General features: G+C 36.0%; 1 protein-coding gene across 4 annotated transcripts in view; it reads left to right on the top strand.

Annotated features, from left to right (window-relative positions):
* The window catches only part of SPIRE1 (spire type actin nucleation factor 1), a 242,050-nt gene that overhangs the window by 17,736 nt on the left and 205,254 nt on the right, over positions 1-19,060 (top strand). For 3 of the 4 annotated variants that reach the window (XR_009222388.1, XM_058556762.1, XM_058556764.1), the window contains exon 2: positions 7,588-7,622. The exons of the other annotated variant lie outside the window; for it this stretch is intronic. Coding sequence is in view for 2 of the 3 variants with exons in the window: in XM_058556762.1 (XP_058412745.1) it covers positions 7,588-7,622 (35 nt within the window). In the remaining variant the exon portion in view is untranslated. The remainder of the gene's footprint in view (positions 1-7,587; positions 7,623-19,060) is intronic. 4 annotated transcript variants of the gene reach the window in all.

Below are 19,060 nucleotides of genomic sequence, written 5' to 3' on the forward strand. Positions count from 1 at the left end.
TGAGGGGCCAAGTGATCCATTCGTTGACTAAGAGCTTTTTGGGTTTGGAAGAGAAGAGTCTTTTTGATTTATTTTCTCCCTAGAGAGAAGGCTCAAAGACTTAAATGGTAATAGAGCTAACATTTATCAAGTGCTTACTGTGTGACAGGCAACAGGATAAGCAGTTTACTTTGATGATTACTTTTGATCCTCATGACAACCCTATGATGTAGGTACTGTTATTAACCACCACCTTACAAATAGGAGACTGAAGTATAGAAGCCTTAAATTTAGCCAACAGCCCACTTGGGATTCAAACTCCAAAAGTCTGGCCTGAAGCCCTTGCTCTTATCCAAAGTGCTCTATTGCCTTGTGCCCTGTGGGTGAGTTCTCACTATGGGACATTCTGTATGGGATTAGACTGTACAAAGGGTAGCCTGAGGGTCGTGTTTAGGATGGTGAGAGGATGTCATATTGCTTTGACTTTTTGATGGTCTGTCTTTTCATTTCCTGTAACAAATCAGCACTAATTGTGAGGCTTAAAACAACACAAAATTATTATCTTACAGTTTTGGCACTCAGAAGTCTGAAAATGGGTGTTATGGGCTAAAATCAAGGTGTTGACAGGGCTGTATTCCTTCTGGAGGCTCCAGGGGAGAATCTGTTCCTTGCCTTTTTCAGACTTTCCACATTCCTTGGCTCATGTCCCCCTTCCTGAAGGACATCACTGCAGTCTCTGCTTCCATCATCACATCTGCTTTGAGTCTCCTGCCTCTCTCTCATAAAGCTCCTTGTGATTACATTGCTCCCACCTGGATAATCCAGGCTACTCTCCCCATCTCAGGATCCTTAATCACAGCTGCAAAGTCACTTTTTCACATAAAGTAACACATTCACAGGCTCTGGAGATGAGGATGTGGACATTTTTGGGGGGCCATTACTCAGCTTATTATAGTTTTTTTATTTATGGGTTGATTATAGAGATTGCCGTTCCAGGCTTTCTTATTTTCAGTTTTGAGTAATAACTGATGAAACCTCCCTTCCTACCACCCTTCCCTCAGCCATTGCTCAGTTCCAGCTATTTGACCACTGAATGTCTTTATCCTGGACACCATCACATAAGGAGGAGGGGAAGGCAAGTGTTAGGAAGCTCTGGAGAGAGGTGTAAATTAAAAGTAATGGCTTTTAAAGATCTTAGTGAAAAAGCATAAAAATGAGTTGAATTTTATAATTCTTCATATGATTTAGTTTTGTATTTCAAAATCTATACCTCTTTTACATGGTTGTAATTCTAGTAAACATAAAAATTTGTAGTATTCTGTTTCTCTGTAGAACACTTTTTTTAATTTAAATTTTTGGTTTTTTTGGTGAGGAAGATTAGCCCTGAGCTAACATCTGTTGCCAATCCTCCTCTTTTTGCTGAGGAAGATTGGCCCTGGGCTAACATCCGTGCCCATCTTCCTCTACTTTATGTGTCAAATGCCTGCCACAGCATGGCTTGATGAGCGGTGAGTAGGTCCGCTCCCTGGATCCAAACCCATGAACTCCAGGCTGCCGAAGCAGAGCATGTGGACTTAACCACTATGGCACCGGGCCGGCCGCTCTGTAGAACGTTTTGTTATAAGATTTTTGAAGAATAACTAAGGTCTTCTTGTTATTTTGGTATGCCCATTTTACTTACCACTTTATTTTCATGTATCTATATCCTGCATCTTTCCACAGGGTTAATAATAAGCTTAGCTACCACTTGCTGAGCCCCTATAGCAGGCATCATGCAGAGCCCTTCAAAACATTTTTTTCATTTAATTTTTCACATCAGCCTTGTTAGGTAGGTATTATTCCCTTTTTTGTAGGTGAGAAAGCTGAAAACTCTGGGAAGTATCTTATTTTAAAGTTGTATCACACAATTAGTAAGTAATGGAACTGAGATTTGAAACTAGGACTGTCAAAATCGAAAGGCTTGTTCTTGCTATTCTACCACACTACTTTACCAAGGCAGCTAAATGAAAAGCTTACTTAAATAAACTGTTGGTTAAGCATCAACAGTTGTGAAGAAGAAAATACATTGGCATGAGGGCTATTATGGCAGTGGAACATTAAATTTTATTTCACTCTTCCTGACAGCCAGGACAGGAAGAGAAACTTGATGAAACACATAATCTTTGGTTAGCAAATATACCAATTTTCTCCTGTGTCTAAATTCTAAATTCCTGTTAATCTTTGAGCATCTATACTAGTGACATTGTATGACATAGAGGATAATGATTTGATAATTTAACAACCAAAATAAAAGTATCCTTTATATGGCTGTTTCTTGTGTGAAATGCATAGCATTTTTTTTTCATTAAAAATATAACTTGGCAGGATTGGCCTGGTGGTGTAGTGGTTAACTTCGTATGCTCAGCTTCGACGGCCCAGGGTTTGTGGGTTTGGATCCTGGGCACAGACCTACATACTGCTCATCAAGCCATGCTGTAGCAGTGTCCCACATACAAAATAGAGGAAGATTGGCGCAGATGTTAGCTCAGGGACAATATTCCTCAAGCAAAAAGAGGAGGATTGGTGACAGATGTTAGCTCAGGGCCAATCTTCCTCACCCCCCCCCCAAAAATATATATATATAACTTGGCAAAAGTGATTTTGTTGGAGGAGATGGGTATAAGTTCATAATTATAGTTTCAGTGTCTTAATTTTTGACACAGAAACAGCAGGCTAAAGTATATGCCAATCATAGATTCTAAGCCCTCAGTGGCCACAATGTTTCAGAAATCCAAGTGTGATTAGGGTACAGGAATTATTTTATTGCTAAATTTTGGCCTGTTAACTGTTCAAAACTCTTTTTTTCTAGTATTAATGTAAAAACTGTCCAAAAAGCCTACTTAATATACTTCTTTCTTATAAAAGTATTAGAGTCCTTAAACTAACGCTTGTTATTGATCTGTTTTGATCAAGTCTTTGAGAATACTATTCTTAAAAAAATGGAGCATGTTCAGAATGTCATTCTTTTCTTCTCACCCTGCTGTACCCCCAGTCCAATCCATTAGCAAGTCCTATTAATTCTGCTTCTATATTATATCTTAAATCCTCTGCTTTTCTTCCTGGTCACTGCCACCACCCAGGCTGGCTGCCCCCCGTTGCTCTCCAGGCTTCCAGACAGAAGCCTCCTAACTAGCCTCAAGCTTTTGCTTGGGCCCTCGCCACTGCGTTCTCCATATAGGAGGACTGACCTGGAAACCTCTCTCAGATCAGCTCATGCTCTTGCTTAATATCCTCCCGTAGCTTCCCATTGTGCTTACATCAAATCTAAACTCCTTACTGTCCTTAAAGGCCTGCATGATCTGCCCCTGCCTGTCTTTCCAAATGCATTTTATGCTACCCACCTACCAAACGCTTCCAGAGCCTTACCACAGGCTGCTTCCTGGTTCTGGAACAGGTTCTTCTCCAGCCCTGCGGTTAGCTGCTACCCAACTTCAAGGTCTCTATTTAAATGTCATCTTCTCAAGGAGTCTTGCCTGACCACCCTACATTGAGTCATTTCTGTTATTTTCTTTCTCTCCCTTTTCTGTCCTTAATAGCATTTATTACCAGTTGTAATTATTTTGATTGCTTTTTTTGGTCTGTGTTCACTAAAATGTAAGCCCTGTGGGGTAAGGACCATGTCTGGTGTGTTCACTGCTAGATCATCAGTGCTTAACAATGGTATTTCTCAGGTGTTCAACAAATATTTATTGAACAAACTAGGGAAGCAGAGGCAAGCTGGCAGGAGGGCGAGGTATATCTATTGATATCTCTCAGTTTCAGCATGAAAAAGAACATACTTTCATGTGATCAGATGGACCTAAACATTGCCCAGAGTTTGGTCACATAGGAAAAATTTGGAGAATAATTCTGAGAGCCATTTATTCACCTTAAAAATTACGAAGATTCTGTGTCTTTTTGACAGGCATAGTTTGCCTTTTGCTTATTCAGTTATTTGAATCATGTTGATAATGTGACCATGTGATAACTTAGCCATATGCTGAGATTTCTACTCCAAAGACTGCTGGTTACCTTAATTTAAAATTATTATTCATCTACATGAATGTCTGTGAATTTTTTCTGAAAGTGTGCCTTAATTTCCACCAAATAGTTGTGTGGTTCGTCAGAATTTGTGATTCCACTGAGGTGAGGCCATTGCATAGAGCGTGCTGGGTAGGGTCTAATCGTGAACAACCAACGCTATGAGTGGGCCTACTTGGGTGTGTTCACTGAAATGTTCTCCCTGGTAACTTATTGAGCAGGCCTGCTGAATGGAATTACCTGATTATCAACATTTAAGATTTAAAATGTCTGCTAAAGATGACAGTGTTGTCTTAGTTGGTGAGTTCTTTATGACAGACATTTTATACTATGACTACTTTGTTTCTTAAAGCCATTCTCTATCAATTTATAGGAAGATATTGGTGTTTCTATTTCCTGGGACATGAGGGAACTAGTCTAGTAAATCTTAAGAGCATTTCCAATATTTCAGAATGAGTTAAAAAGAAGGGTCTACAACATAGCCTTGATTCTTGCAGCATTATTAAAATGCCCATTCCTTTTGAGAAACACTGAACTGAAGTTTTGGCTTAGAGTGCAAATTATCCCTCTTCCTAGTGTGTGAGTACTTTGATAATGTTGAAATATTTTGAAACTTAGTGTTTGAATACCATTTCAGATATTTCCTTTTATTTTATATCATCACATACTTGATTATCTAGGCTTCTAATTAAATTCAACCTAATAAAAATCAATAAAATCAGTAAAGGTGTTAATTTTATTGAAAGAACTAATTCACTGCATGTAATAATCTGAACCCTTGGTTGGGACTACCATCAGCTTAGATTACCAGAATTGTAGAAAGTGAAGTCATAGGATTCTAGGTTTTAGAGGGATTCCTTAGGTCTGGTTCTATAAAACAGAGGTGGCCAACCTTTGAAGAAAAACTCAAAAGTTGTCAAATGAAAATCCCTTGGTGCTATAGTGGCTATTTCCAACTCTTAAATCAAGGACTGCTTTTCCCCATTTCCCCAAAAGCAATATTATAAGTGGTAGGTAGCTGGGACAGCACCCCTGCAGTTCCCCTCCCCTAACTCCACTGGCCCCTGCAAGTGGAAATGGAGGAACAGGATAACCAAACCACACCAGTACTCATGATAGGGGGTCAGAAGCCTGGGGGTCTACTCTTCACTCTGTCATTTTGTGCAAGTCATTTGACTCCTCGGGCTCAGATTACTCCTCTATAAAATGAATAGATTGGGCAAGATCATTTCCAAGGTTCCTTTACGGTCTGCTGTCACGTAATTGGAATTTTCTGATTCCTGGGTCAGAAGGTGGGCAGGGATTTGGATAATAGAGTACTGTAGGTGGTTAGGCACTTCAAACTTAACCACCTTTTCATATTTGCATGGCTTGGTCTCCAGTTCAAAGTGAATAACCAAAAGCGGTTGTACACTTTCACGAAATTTTTTGGTACTCTTAGAGGAAAGCATTTTCAGTTTTATAATAGAGGTCATTGAAAAAAATCTTATTTCATAGAACTGGTGCCCTTTTGACATCACTCTATCATTCTTTGAGCACTTCATTACTTTCTGATGCAAAAAGATGTTCCAGCTTATTTTGTAATTTTCCTGTCCTAGCCCTGGAGTCAGCCAGTTTCCTAAGGAGTCCTGGTTCCTTGAAGGGGGATGGACTAGGTGTGCCCTTGTCAAATGGGGTGCTGTTGCTTCCCTCTTTTGGAGGGCAGAACTAGGAAATTATTGTTTTTTTGAAGTTGTCGCTCCAGTGCAGCACCACAGGGCTCTTCCTCTCCTTCCTACATTTAGGTTTTTATATTCTTTCTCCTTCGTTGATGATTCCAACAATATTGTATTTACTTATTTGCTCAATGCTACAATATGTAGAAAATAGTTTAAGAATTTTTCACCAGCACTACTACCAACAACAAACCTACCACATAAAATTCTAGATTTCTTAGCAATTCTCTTTACCTTAAATATATCTTCAGTATACTGAAGATATACGTCCATGTACTCTCAGAGAGGTTACTCTCTGTTATAGCTTGTCTTAATACCATATTTTTCCCTCTCTCCCTTCTTCCTTCTCTACAGAGTAGACATTCAGTAAATGTTTGCTGGGAGGTAGTCTGCGCCCTTCTTTGAGCCGTTCCTGTCCACAGTACTTTCCTAAGTTAATTTAATTACCATTGCTATGGGAGTAAAGTAGAATTAATCTACCAAAAGCACTAATGTTCTGAACAAACTGTCATAAATAAATAAAAAGATATGATATGTATAACTCTGTAATATTTAATTTTATGTAACAATAAATATATAAATAGCAGTTATATATTTATCAAACCCCAGTATATAAACCTTATATGTTAAACCCATTTTATCTATATGTTCATGTAATCTTGAATTATTTATTGCTTATATATCATTTTTAATTCACGGAACCCAAGGTCCCTTGTTTTCTGGTCTAAATTGCAGCCAGTATTTCACGTTAGGATCATTAGGTCATCAGAAATTGTGGGTTTCAACTTTGTTTTTCACTTTAAGAGTTGGGAGGCATATAAAAACATTATTTATGATTTTTTTTTGGTGGTATCATCATAGACTCTAAGGTGTATAAATTCTAGTTAAAGCATTTAAAAAAACCACAGGCTGACAGAACCACCACTGTGGGCTAGGTGTGAGAGGAGCAGGCTGGGGAGAGGAAGGATAGTGTTGGGCGGAGGGAAAGAGGTAGCGGTAAATGCATATTTGAACTTAGGACGATGAAACTTAAGAGGTATAGACTGGGGAAATTAAATCTTTTAATACTCAGTATAAATGTGTTATCCTTTTTGTTAAAACTATTTAATAAATAATTCTCCTTTAAAGTAGCTGTTTTTTCTTTGAAAAGTATGTTTTAATTACCCAAATTGACAGAAATATATATTGTACATGTTCCTTGGTATCATGTCAGTGATGAAGAGAAAATACTAGTGTTGGTACAGCCAAATATTGTTCAATCTAGTTATTCTTCAGGTGATCCTCTATTGGAACAATTACTAAATTTATTATATGGTTTTGTCTAATCATATATTAAAGAAAAACTACCATCATATACTGAATAAAATATGAGTTTGAAATATTTCTGCTGTCATTGAAATGGTCGCTATACCTTTAAACTGGAAATATATTTGGGGAAAAGCCCAAGAAGAGTCTTTTAAAGATTTTTAAAGATATTTCAAAGTATTTTAAAAGGTACCTTTTAAATACCTTTAAAGTATTTTAAAAAGAAAGACTAAAAGTATTTTTATTTTACTTTCATGAATTTGTATATATGCATATTAAATGTATGTGTTTTAGATCTTATTACAATTAAGCATATTCTTCCCATCTTTTTCTGTATTATCTTCTTATGGGCCTATTTAAACTTAAATCTCTAAAAGGACTTCCTAGAATATTTGGTCATTCTAGCAACTTTTATTTGCATAGATTTTCATAGGTATAATGAAATCATGGTCAGAATAGCTCAAATATTTTAATCAATGATAAAAAAGCTAAAATCCTTTGAAAGTAACTTTTTGTATTTTTATTACAGGTAAATTGGGATATTCATGTTGTACAGAAACAGAGGTAAGAGAAATGCTCAAATATTTCTTACTGAAGCAGCTTTGCAGTCCCATTTAGACTAACTTGAGTACTGAACTATCTTGCTATGGTTTTTGGTCTTCTGATAAGGATGTGTTGAGAGCAGGTATATATCTTTTATATTTAGGAAGAGTAAAATGTGAAGAAAAATCAGTTTTTGTGTCCATGTTTTTAAAATGTCAGGATGTGTTATAAAGATTAGCTTAACCATAGTTTTAAAATTTTCCTGTTATTGTATGTGAAATTGAGTTAGCTAAGATTCAGAGCCCTTAATGAGAAATAGTTTAAGTTCAATTCTTTTTCATCATCCAATTTAGTGTGTCATAATAAAGAAATCATTTAAATATGTTGGACTCCTATGGAGCTACCTTGGTGTAGGAAAAAATAGGGACTTGGAAACAGTGTTTCGGTAAGATTAATAATTAATTAAATGCTTTGTTATTTGTATAAGTAAGTTTATTACTTTTAATAATTTAATTCAAAATTCTGATTGTGAAATTTAAGAAATTTCCACGTGATTCCATGTGTTCCCTGCAGGAATTCCAAGGGTAACACTGAAGTATGAGAGTAGCATCCATGAATTATGTATGTGTGGTGTTCTTTTCAGGAACTGTTGCATAATCCTTACGTTAGGAGTCTTAAGTCTTTTGTTAATGGCATTGCCTAATTAAGGATTTAAGAAGTTATTTTTCTAATTTTATTATACATCTACATGTTGTTGTAGGTTTTAGCAAATTTTAACTGTTATCTTAAGTAAAATGCAAGCTTCCTAAGTGATTATGTTGTATAATACAGAAGCGAAAATAATTTATTCTTTTTTGCATTCAGAAGTTATACAATTCATTTTTGTAGTTTCTTTTCAACTTTGGAAATAGACATAATTTTTCCCAAATTAGCTCTAAAAATATATAGGAACTTAATATTTTTATATCGTGAGAATTTTTGATGTACTATTCAATTTGATATAAAGGAGTAGGATTCGATTTGAGTCAAAAGATGTAAGTTCTATCTGTGGTTTCTGGTATGTATCTTTCTAGCTATGTAATTTTGAGCCAGTAATTTTTTCTCTCAGAACTTTGGCTTTCTTATCTATAAAATATTAGTGATAATCCCTATTTACCTCATGGATTGTGAAATTTTAAAGAGATAATAACAGGTTTCCCCCACTGTCCAAAAGTAGAGCGTTCCTGTGAAACCTTTCGTAAACTGAAATGGCGTAAAGTGAGGAAGCAATTACCATTAATTTATATGGGAGAAATTTTTGAACGTTCCCAGACCCAAAAAAATAACCTACCAAATTATGCCAAATAGCACATAAAACCTAAAACAACATTGACATATAGTAAAAGCAGGAATGATATGATAAATACACAGCCTGTATAAACTAGAAATAATATAAGTACATGTATGTACAGTGTAGTTTTTCTTACCAGAATCAGGAAGACAGTGAGCTCACTGGAAGGCTGAGGGGTGATGATGGTGATGATTGTTTGTTAGGCTGAGTTGTCCGAGGTTTGGATACTAGGAGGTTCAGGAGACTGAGTTGTAGGAGAGAGAGGAAGAAGATCATCTATTACCATCTCATTGTCCTCTGAATCATCAGGACAGGCAGGTCACTAATGTCTACACCTTCTTCTCTGTCCGCTTGTCTGGATGTTGAAGGTTGAGGTTCATTGTCTGCTGTGGCTGATGTGGGAGGCTTGAAATACAACAGTATGCTTGACTGCTTAGCCTCTATAATGGCTTGCTGCAAAACAACTGCTGAATGCTATTTTTGATTTTTGCTTTTTTTTGTAAATCCTCTTCATGTTTGTTTTCGGTTAGGGAAAAGAGGTACTGATGTAGGTCTTTCAGATAGTGAACTTTCTGATAGCGGGGGAAACCTGTGTTTGTGAACATGTTTTGTAACCTAAAGACACTATTATATATATCAAGATGATACAGACATAGTCAGCATTTATCTGCATTTAGGTAATGAAATGTGAGGATTTTACATACAAAGCATAATCCTAAATCTCATTATTCTGTCTCATTATGTTGTGTTGCCATAAAATCAACATGGTTTTAACATTTTGTTTAGAACTTGCTTTGTATAGTAGTGTCACTTCATTTTATCTGCTAACTGGTAACCCTTATCCTTTGATCCATAACTTAGGTCACCAAAAGAATTAGACTCTAAATAGGACTTCTTTCAGAATTTTTTTTTCTTGGTATAACTATTTGAAGAGGGAAAATCACAAGAAAATAAAAAGTTCAATCTGATATTTAGTTTGCAAAATAGGTTCAGGGTAGTATTTTCTAGGGGTAATTAGTGGTTGTTACCTCTGGGGAAGAGATTGGGATTGGTGATGGTGATTGGTATCTATATTGTTTGGATTTTTTTTTTTTTAATGAGAATGTCTCTGTGTATTACTTTGATAATTAAAATAAAAAGGAGGGGCAGTAGAGGCAGTGGGAACTACTTTTTCAAGAAATTTGGTGACTTGAGAGAAGGAAGAGACAGCGTAAGAAGGAAGTTTTGTTGTGTTTCGTTTTTTAGGTTGGGGAGATGGTACTTTTGGTGGTGGCAGTGATGGCGGTAATGGAGCTAAGAGAGAGTGAGATTGGAATGCAAGTTCAAGAGTGCATATCTGCTGAAATCAGACGTAGGACTATGTCGAGAAAATGGCTTGACTAGAGCAGTGGTTGTCCAAGGGAGGTGGGAGAGTTCTGGGGGGTTCCTGATACTCTTTCAAGGTCAAACTGTTTTGAAAGTAATACTAAGATATTATTTGCCCTTTTACTTTCATTCCCTCAAGAGTGTACAATGGAATTTTTAGAGGCTGCATAACTGCACGACTATGACTGTCATACCAGACTGACTGCAAAAGCAGATAAGAGGTCTAGCCAGCTTTTTTTAAGGATAACCTTCAAGAGTTTTGCAAAAATATAATACACTACCACCCTTCTCACTATTTTTTTAAATAGAGTTTTTTCCATAAAAATTTTATTTATACTAACATGTTTAACATTATTTGTAAGTGACTTAATTTAATTTAAATGATTTAATTTAAAAATTCTCAGTTTTAATTTTTAATACGGTAAAGGTTAATAGATTATAACTCACATAAACAAAAGCTTCTAGGACTCCTCAGTGATTTTTCAGAGTGTAAAAGGGTCCTAAAACTAAAAAGTTTGGGAACTGTTGGGCTGGGTCACGGATAGCTGAAGTACTTTTTCCTGAGAAACAGAATTGAGAGTTGAGGGAAGCAAAACCAGAGCCCTCTGAGGTAGACACTGGGAAGCTGAGGGAATCCTTAATGTATGGATTTAAGCCAATCTTTTTTGTCAACAAGAAGACAGGGTCGTTTTTGAGAGTGAGGTTATACTGGATCAGAAAGGTGATTGTTAGAGCCTCTTTTTGCCGTTAAATTGTGTTTCCATTGAGAAAAGAGATCCCTAGTTCCTTTTGTAAGTTAAAAGTCCATCAAGCTCTTGCTGGCATTAAGTCCAGACCAAGAGAAGGGCTGCTAACAAGTTGTGTAGACGAGTAGAAGTGTGAAGGATGTGGATGTGGTGGAATGGCATCTCGCTAGTTCCACACTGTAGTGCAGGCTCATCCCTGCCTTTCTGAACTGGAAGAGTGTTGTGGGGAGGAGGCCGTGTGGTGGGTGCTTGTGCCTGGGCTCAGTTCCAGTCTCCCCCCTTTCCTTCTCACTTCTTGGCCTCGATTCCTCATCGGACAGGTGGGTTGTTGTGAATGTAGAGCATTTAGCATAAAGCCTGGCTTAATGAATGCAGCATATTTATTATTCTTCGTTGGGAGGTATACAGTTTCCTGGGAGGGAGAAAGAAAGTCTTACTTCCTCAGCAAGGGTCATTGACCCACTAGGAGCCTCAGGGTGACTACTAGGGAAAACAGAATCCCTTTATCTTTCTGGGGCGTTAGGACTCTCATCAAGACATATAGTTGAAATACATAACTTTAAGTGTTTGACTCTTTCTATTTTAATAGTTTTTGTAGTACATAAAAATCATGTTATGAATTATTTTCTAGTTTTACTGATAATTCTCTTTTAATACTTTTCCTATATTCATAAAAACCAAACAAAATTATGACTTTAGAGAAAGCAAGGAGGCCATACATAGGCATTCAGTCAACTTTTATGTGATCTTGTACCTCAAGATGAGCTTAATAGTTCTTAAAATCAAATATTTTACCTTATTTCTGTTTAGAAAAATTTTTAATATTCTCGATTATGCTAGTATTTTGCAGCATTTGAACGCATGAAGGGAAATCTTTCGTATAATTTGTTTTAAAAGACATGCAAAATTTTTTACTTTAATAGGCAATTTAATTTTTTCTTCCAACTTTTTTCTATTTTTGAAGGTATAATTTACATCCAGTAAAATTCAGCCTTTTAAGTTACAGTTCAGGTTTTGACAAACACATTCAGTTGTGTTAACCATCCCCACAATCAAGTTCCATCACCCCCTAAAATTCCCCCCATTTTCCTTTGTAGTCATTCCCTCCCCTCCCCCCAGCCCCTGGCAACCACTGATCTCTATTTTGTCCCTTTCCTTTTGAGAAGAACATGTAATTTAAACAGTATGTTACCCTCACTTCTCCCTCTCTAGGAGAGGCTCACAGCTCAGACTGGTAACTTATAAACTCTTGAATGACTGACCTATAGTTGCTTGTCAAGGAAGCAGTCCTGATCCACAGTTTAGGGGGAGCTTTCACCCCCATTTTACAAGTTTTTCCTGCTGCCATTATTAAATAGTTTAGTGGGTTATACTCTTATATTTGAAGCACTTAAAACTACTAAAACATAAAGGATTTGAATTTTCAAGTATTTTAATTGAGGCTTTTTCACTGTTTTTAGCTTTCCAAATTTCGTCACGTTCCTGTCTTCTATTAACCACCATTAATTATGAGGCATTCAGAGGCCCTTTTCCTTTAGCAAGAAAGAAGGTCAAACGAATAACTAGAACAATCCTGTTGTTCCCCCTTGGTATATTAGCTATATTTTAGGTGGAATAAGTTAAGGCATTATGTAAAGTTAAATTAATTTTTGTCAGTACTTTAATCTTGATAGAGCTAGTTTGTAAAAATAGTAGCATAGCAGAAAAATTTAAGCTTTACTGAGGGAAACTATTAAAAAGATTCATGTTCACATCTTAGAAATAAAGTTCATATATACTGTACATAAATACTGACTTTGTTTCATTCCCACATGCATCTTTAAAAAATACTTTAGAACTTACTATGTGCTAAGTAATGTTATAGACATTCACTAATTTAATTCTCATAACAAATTGATGAAGAGGATAATATTATTATTTGCACATTAGAAACGAGAGCTGAAGGAAAGGTTAAGTAACTTGCCCAATGCCACATAGCCGTGTATGTTGTAGAACCACTTCTCTTCACCTTCATCTTTGTCATTATCTAGTCTTTATTTATCTGCAGTGCAAGGCATGTGCATAGGGCTGATAATTAATTGAGTGCCCCATTTGGGACAATGAAATGGCTGAGTGTCTCCTTATTCTGTATATGCCTCATACCTCTGACTATTTCAATTCCTGGCATTATGCAGCCAAACAGTGTGTTCCTGCTGGATGTAATCTGGGCACAGGAGTGAATGCAGTTCATGAAGCTTCAACCCCGTTGGTTAGATGAATGTAGGGTTCTGTACTATAGTAATTTGTGAAGTAGTGTGATTCTAAATTACTCAGAATGACTCAAGAATTGCTCTATATATTTGAACCCCCTGGGAAATCAGACCTAGAATTAGTCTGCTTTGTGGGAAAACCCAGAGATTTTGAGCCAAGAAATACATCAGAGTTAGTATCTTGGACTTAGTCCGTTCTGGTTATATGCAATTTTTGACACAAACTAGTCCATATGAAAATTTTGTGTGTTTCCTGAGCAGCCTAAAATAAACTGCCAAAGGTAGTATGTGGATGTTTGCTGCTTTAACGTAGAGTGTAATATTAAAAAATATCTGTTTCGTCTTTAGGTAAAGCAGCCTACTGCACTTTGATTTCACCTCTGGCTCATGTAGATTCATGATGATAATTGGATACCTCTTTTAACTGACATTTTATAGCCTTTAGTTAATTTCAAAAGTAACTAAAAAATCTAACATGAAAGATGTAATATTTTTACAAAAATACTTGCATCTGTGCACAACTTTAGCTGTATAATGAGCCTGTTTTATATGGTTGTGAAAATAGTATTTGATACCAACCTAAGTAAATCTTGGAATAACTAGCAGAAACAAAAAGATGATTATTGTTGGATCTGCTCTTTTATCAGAAGGCTTTGTCTGATCTTAAACCTTACTTTAAGGGTTTATAAATGGAATTGCGTGACAAGAAGTTAAAATGATGATATGTGTTCTATAGAAAGATTGGAAGAATAAGCACCATTAACTGCTGGTAATGAGCATTTCTGGGGGCTGGCCCAGTGACATAGCAGGTAAGTTCACATGCTCAGCTTTGGTGGCCTGGGGTTCTCAGGTTCGAATCCCGGGTGCAGACTGACACACCACTCAAGCCATGCTGTGGCGCATCCCACATACAAAAATAAAGGAACATGGGCACAGATGTTGGCTCAGAGCCAATCTTCCTCAGTGAAAAGAGGAGGATTGGCAACAGACCTTAGCTCAGGGCCAATCTTCCTCACCAAAAAAAAAAAACACAGCATTTTCTCCTTGGTCAGCAGGCTAAAAGGAACAGGAAGGATGCTCACATTCTACTTCCTGTCTTTTGGGATTAAAAACCCCAAACATGCCTGAATTTACATGGCCATTTGATTGACATTAACTTACATACTCTAGAAATCAGTTTGTGTGTTTTAAGTAAATTGTGTCTACCTTTGAGTTGCTGCTTCTGAGTGTCAATATTAGTAGGGTTGATAGTGAGATATTAATGATGTGATAGATAATCTCCACTTAGATTTCCTATATCATCAGATGTAGACTGGGGGCATTATGAGAGTTACTTGGCACATTTGAAGTTCATTTCTCCCTCCCTCCTTCCCTGCCTTCTTTCTCTCTCTCCCCCTACTCTTCTATCCCCTCTCTTTTCTCTCTCTGTCTCAGATAACATTTATTACCAAAATGGCCTTTCTGTGTTACAGTCATAGATGTCTTAAATGCAGGGGACATGATTTGACCATAGGATACAAAATTTATACAAGTGGTGTTCCTTTGTATAGTTTTATACTATATTTGAAGACCAGTGACAGTTATATATGTATATCTGGCAAAGGATTTCAGAATAACCAAAATTATCTGGGAGTAAACATTTTATTCTTGAAGGAGCAGAAATTTACCTTTCAGATAACTTAAGCACCTCTAAGTACGTTGATAACAAGAGTAGAAAATTTTCTTACTAATTTGCTTTATCGGGGGGCCATATCAATCTGCCTTAATGAAAAGTTTAAATTTTAAATGTTTTTAATAAAGTAAAACAGTATTTTTCAGCACAAATAATACAATGCTGACAGGATCAAAGTGGGAATGGGCTAGCTTTTTATTTCCTTTTTCAAAGTACCTACATTAATTTGTAGAAATGATGTATGTTTGTTGTAAAAAGTAAAACATCGCAGAAAGATGCAAAGAAAAAGTAAAAATTACTTCATACCCTACCATCTAGTGATAATGGCTGTTTAGAATATTCTTCTAGACGTCTCTTCCCATATGTACATAATAAAGTTGTGGGCTTATTTATTGAACATTTTTTATGTGCTGCTCTTAGGCATACATGCATCTTTGCATAAAAGACAAACTTGGCTTTAAGGAGTTAGCCAGGCTGAGGGAAAAGGTTTAACTCTATGGGGTGGAACTTTCCAGGCTGAAGAACATCCTAGTGAGGACTCTGAGGGAGCAAGCTGTTTTTGAAGCTGACAGAACACCAGGATGTCTGAAGCATGGAGAATGTGAGGGAGAGTTGTAGGAAATGTAGAGAAGACAAGGTGGTGCCAGGTCTTAGAGACCATATTAAAGATTGGAAATAGGTCCAGTTTTTCTCCAAGGGAAGAAACATTTCTCTCTGAAATTTTTTCTATTTCCTTGGGTCATTCTTCTTTTGATATGTATCCTTTATTTGCTGTTTGCTTATATTCTTTTTTGGGTAGTATTTATGCATTTATCTTTCATTAGTTTATGCATCATTTAATTAAATTGTTATCACATAAGTATAGTTAGTTGTGTGAATGAGTTTGGGAACAAATCCAACTGACCCATGGTAAGCATATGGCTCCTCTGTTAGGTGACCTAAATGCACCGATGACCTAATGACTAGCTAGCCTACTCATGGCTAGTAGTTGTGACGGAGATCAGTCACTATAATCTAAAGAGGGCCTGGGGAGCATGAGATGGACAAATCAGCTAGATAGGGGCTGCTTAATAGAGCTTCTGCTGTTCAATATGGTGTCTCTTGACATCTTCCATCAATTTGGTAGAGATTTTGCTGTATTTGGTAGTTATCATAAAATACAATTTTTTTTTAAACCCATTAACAGTAAAATTAGGTCATTTACCTGGTGTTGTGATGATTACCTAATTTCTTTCATGATGATGTTTCATAATTTTTTGTGAAGGCATTATCAAGATGTAATTCACAAACCAGACAGGTCAACTGTTTAAAGCATGCAATTCATTGGTTTTTGGTATATTCACAGAAGTATGCAACCATCACAACAATCATTTTTAGAACCACTTTCGTCACCTCTAAAGGAAATTCAGTACCCTTTAGCTATGATCCCCTAGGCCCCTACTACTGCACCCCACCCCCAAGCAACCACTAATTTACTTTCTGTCTCTATAGATTTGCCTATTCTGGACATTCCATATAAGTGAATCATATAATATGTATGTGGTCTTTTTGTGACTGACTGATTTTCATTCAGCATAATGTTTTCAAAGTTCATTCACATTATAGCATGTGTCAGCACTTCATTCCTTTTTGTTGCTGACTATTCAACTGTATAGATATACCATATTTTGTTTACCCACTCATCAGTTGATGAGTGGTTTTCACCTTTTGGCTATTATGAATAATGCTTCTATAAACATTCCTGAACAAGGTCTTGTGTGGATTTAAGTTTTTATTTCTCTTGGATATATATGTAGGAGTGGAATTGTTGGGTCGGCTAGTAACTCCATGTTTTAACTTATGAGGAACTGCCAAACTATTTACCAAAGTAGCTCCAATATTTGACATTCCCACCAGCAGTGTGTGAAAGTTTTGATTTCTCCATATCCTCGCCAACACCTGTTGTTATCTGACTCTGATTCTAGCCATTCTGGTGGGTGTGAAATGGCATCTCATGGTTTGGATGTCCATTTCCCTGATGACTAATAATGTTGAGCATGTTTTCAAGTGCTTATTGGCCATTTGTACATCTTTGTTGAAATGTCTGTATCCTTTGCCCATTATTTAATTGGGTTATTTATCTTTTTATTATTGAGTTGTAATAGTTCTTTATATATTCTAGAAACAAGTCCCTTATCAGATATATGATTTGCAAATATTTTCTCCTGTTCTTTGAGTTTTCTTTTCATTTTCCTGATGGTGTCCTTTCAAGTACAAAACTTTTTAATTTTGATGAAGTCCAATGTATCTGTTTTTCCTGTTGTTGCTTGTTGTTTTGGTGTCATATCTAAGAATCTATTGCCAAATCCAAGATTTTGAACATTTACCTCTATGTTTTCTTCTAAGAGTTTATAGTTTTCGCTCTTACACTTAGGTCTTTGATCCGTTTTCAGTTAATTTTTGTATATGGTATGAAGTAGGTAAGGGTCCAGCATTATTCTTTTGCATGTGGGTATTCAGTTGTTCCAGCACTATTTCTTGAAGAAACTATATTTTCATTGAATGGTCTTGGCACCCTTGTCAAAAATCAGTTGACCATAGGTACATGGGTTTATTTCTAGACTCTCAATTCTATTCTGTCATGCCAGTGCCATGCTGTCTTGACTACCATTGCTTTATAGTAAGTTTTTAAATCAGGAAGTGTGAGTCCTCCAAATTTGTTCTTCTTTTTCAAGATTATTTTTTTTTCTTCTGGCTCCCTTGCATTTCCATATGAATTTTAGAATCACTTTGTCAGTTCTACAAAGAAACTAGCTGGGATTCTGATAGGGACTGCCTTGAATCTATAGATGGCTTTGGGTAGTGTTGCCATCTTAACAGTGTTAAGCCTTCCAATCCATGAACATAGGATGTCTTGCCATTTGTTTAGATCTTTTCAAATTTCTTTCAACAGTGGTTTGTAGTTTTCAGAGTATAGGTTTTGCACTTTTTTGGATAAATTTATTGTTAAATATTTTATTCTTTTTGATGCTATTATAATTGGAATTTTCTTAATTTCATTTTTGGATTGTTCATTGCAAGTATTTAGAAGTACAATTGATTTTTGTATGATCTTCTATCCTGCAACCTCACTGAACTCATTTATTAGTTTTAATAGTTTTTTTAGTAGATTCCCTAGGATTTTCTATGTACAAGATCATGTCTTCTCTGAATAGTGATAGCTTTGCTTCTTCATTTCCAATTTGGATGCCTTTTATTTCATTTTCTTGCTGTTTCTTTTTAAAAATTGTTTTTATGGAACTCAGAGTTGGAGAGTGGAGTAATCCCTCAAACTATTTAAATAATTTATTTCAAAGCTGTTTTCTGAGAGAATATTTAACTATTTGAATGCTAAATCAGAGACTTTTGAGAGAATGTTTATATAATTTAAGTGGAAATATAAATTTTTTGTGTGTTGAAACGAACTTTGGTTTGGCCCATTGTAACTGAATTTCAAGCTGTTTTTTTAACCTTAGGATCATTTTCTATTTAGAATATCAACTTTATTGCAAGAGTACTTTCTAGAATATAAAGTTAAAAGGTATAGATGGCTTTCAAACTAGGAGTCAATGACTGACTTTACTTGTTGAACTTCCATGTTTTTGTTCATAGAGATTTTATCTGACGTAACTGCTTATTTTCCCTCAGCAACAGAAAGTTCATGAGACAGTCTTATAGATTGTGGCCTTCACCTGTGGTTAATTAATAAGCACCTTGCCTTATAGTTTGAATTTATTATCTGGGAGGAAATTTTCATGGATAAATAGAGATCTTAGGAAAATGAAAAGAGCTGTAAAAGTGAGGAGAAATTATGGGTAAAAATGTGAAAACTTTCTTAATTCAGCAATCATTTGTTGAGCATTGCCATTTACGGACTTCGTGCTGAGCAATAGGGAACATAGTACTGTCCTCAAGAATTTTCATGTAGTTAGAGTATTGCCTTTATAAAATGAATAAAAAGAATTGTTGGTTTATTAGTAATCTTAACAAAAAGTAGCACATGAAGATGTTACATAACTGAATAAGAGAACAGAATCTAAGCTTGTTTGATCAAGCCACTCTCTTACCTAGTTTTACTC

This window comes from Diceros bicornis, chromosome 16, assembly GCF_020826845.1.
Source record: "Diceros bicornis minor isolate mBicDic1 chromosome 16, mDicBic1.mat.cur, whole genome shotgun sequence".
In the NCBI taxonomy this organism is placed as follows: Eukaryota; Metazoa; Chordata; class Mammalia; order Perissodactyla; family Rhinocerotidae; genus Diceros; species Diceros bicornis.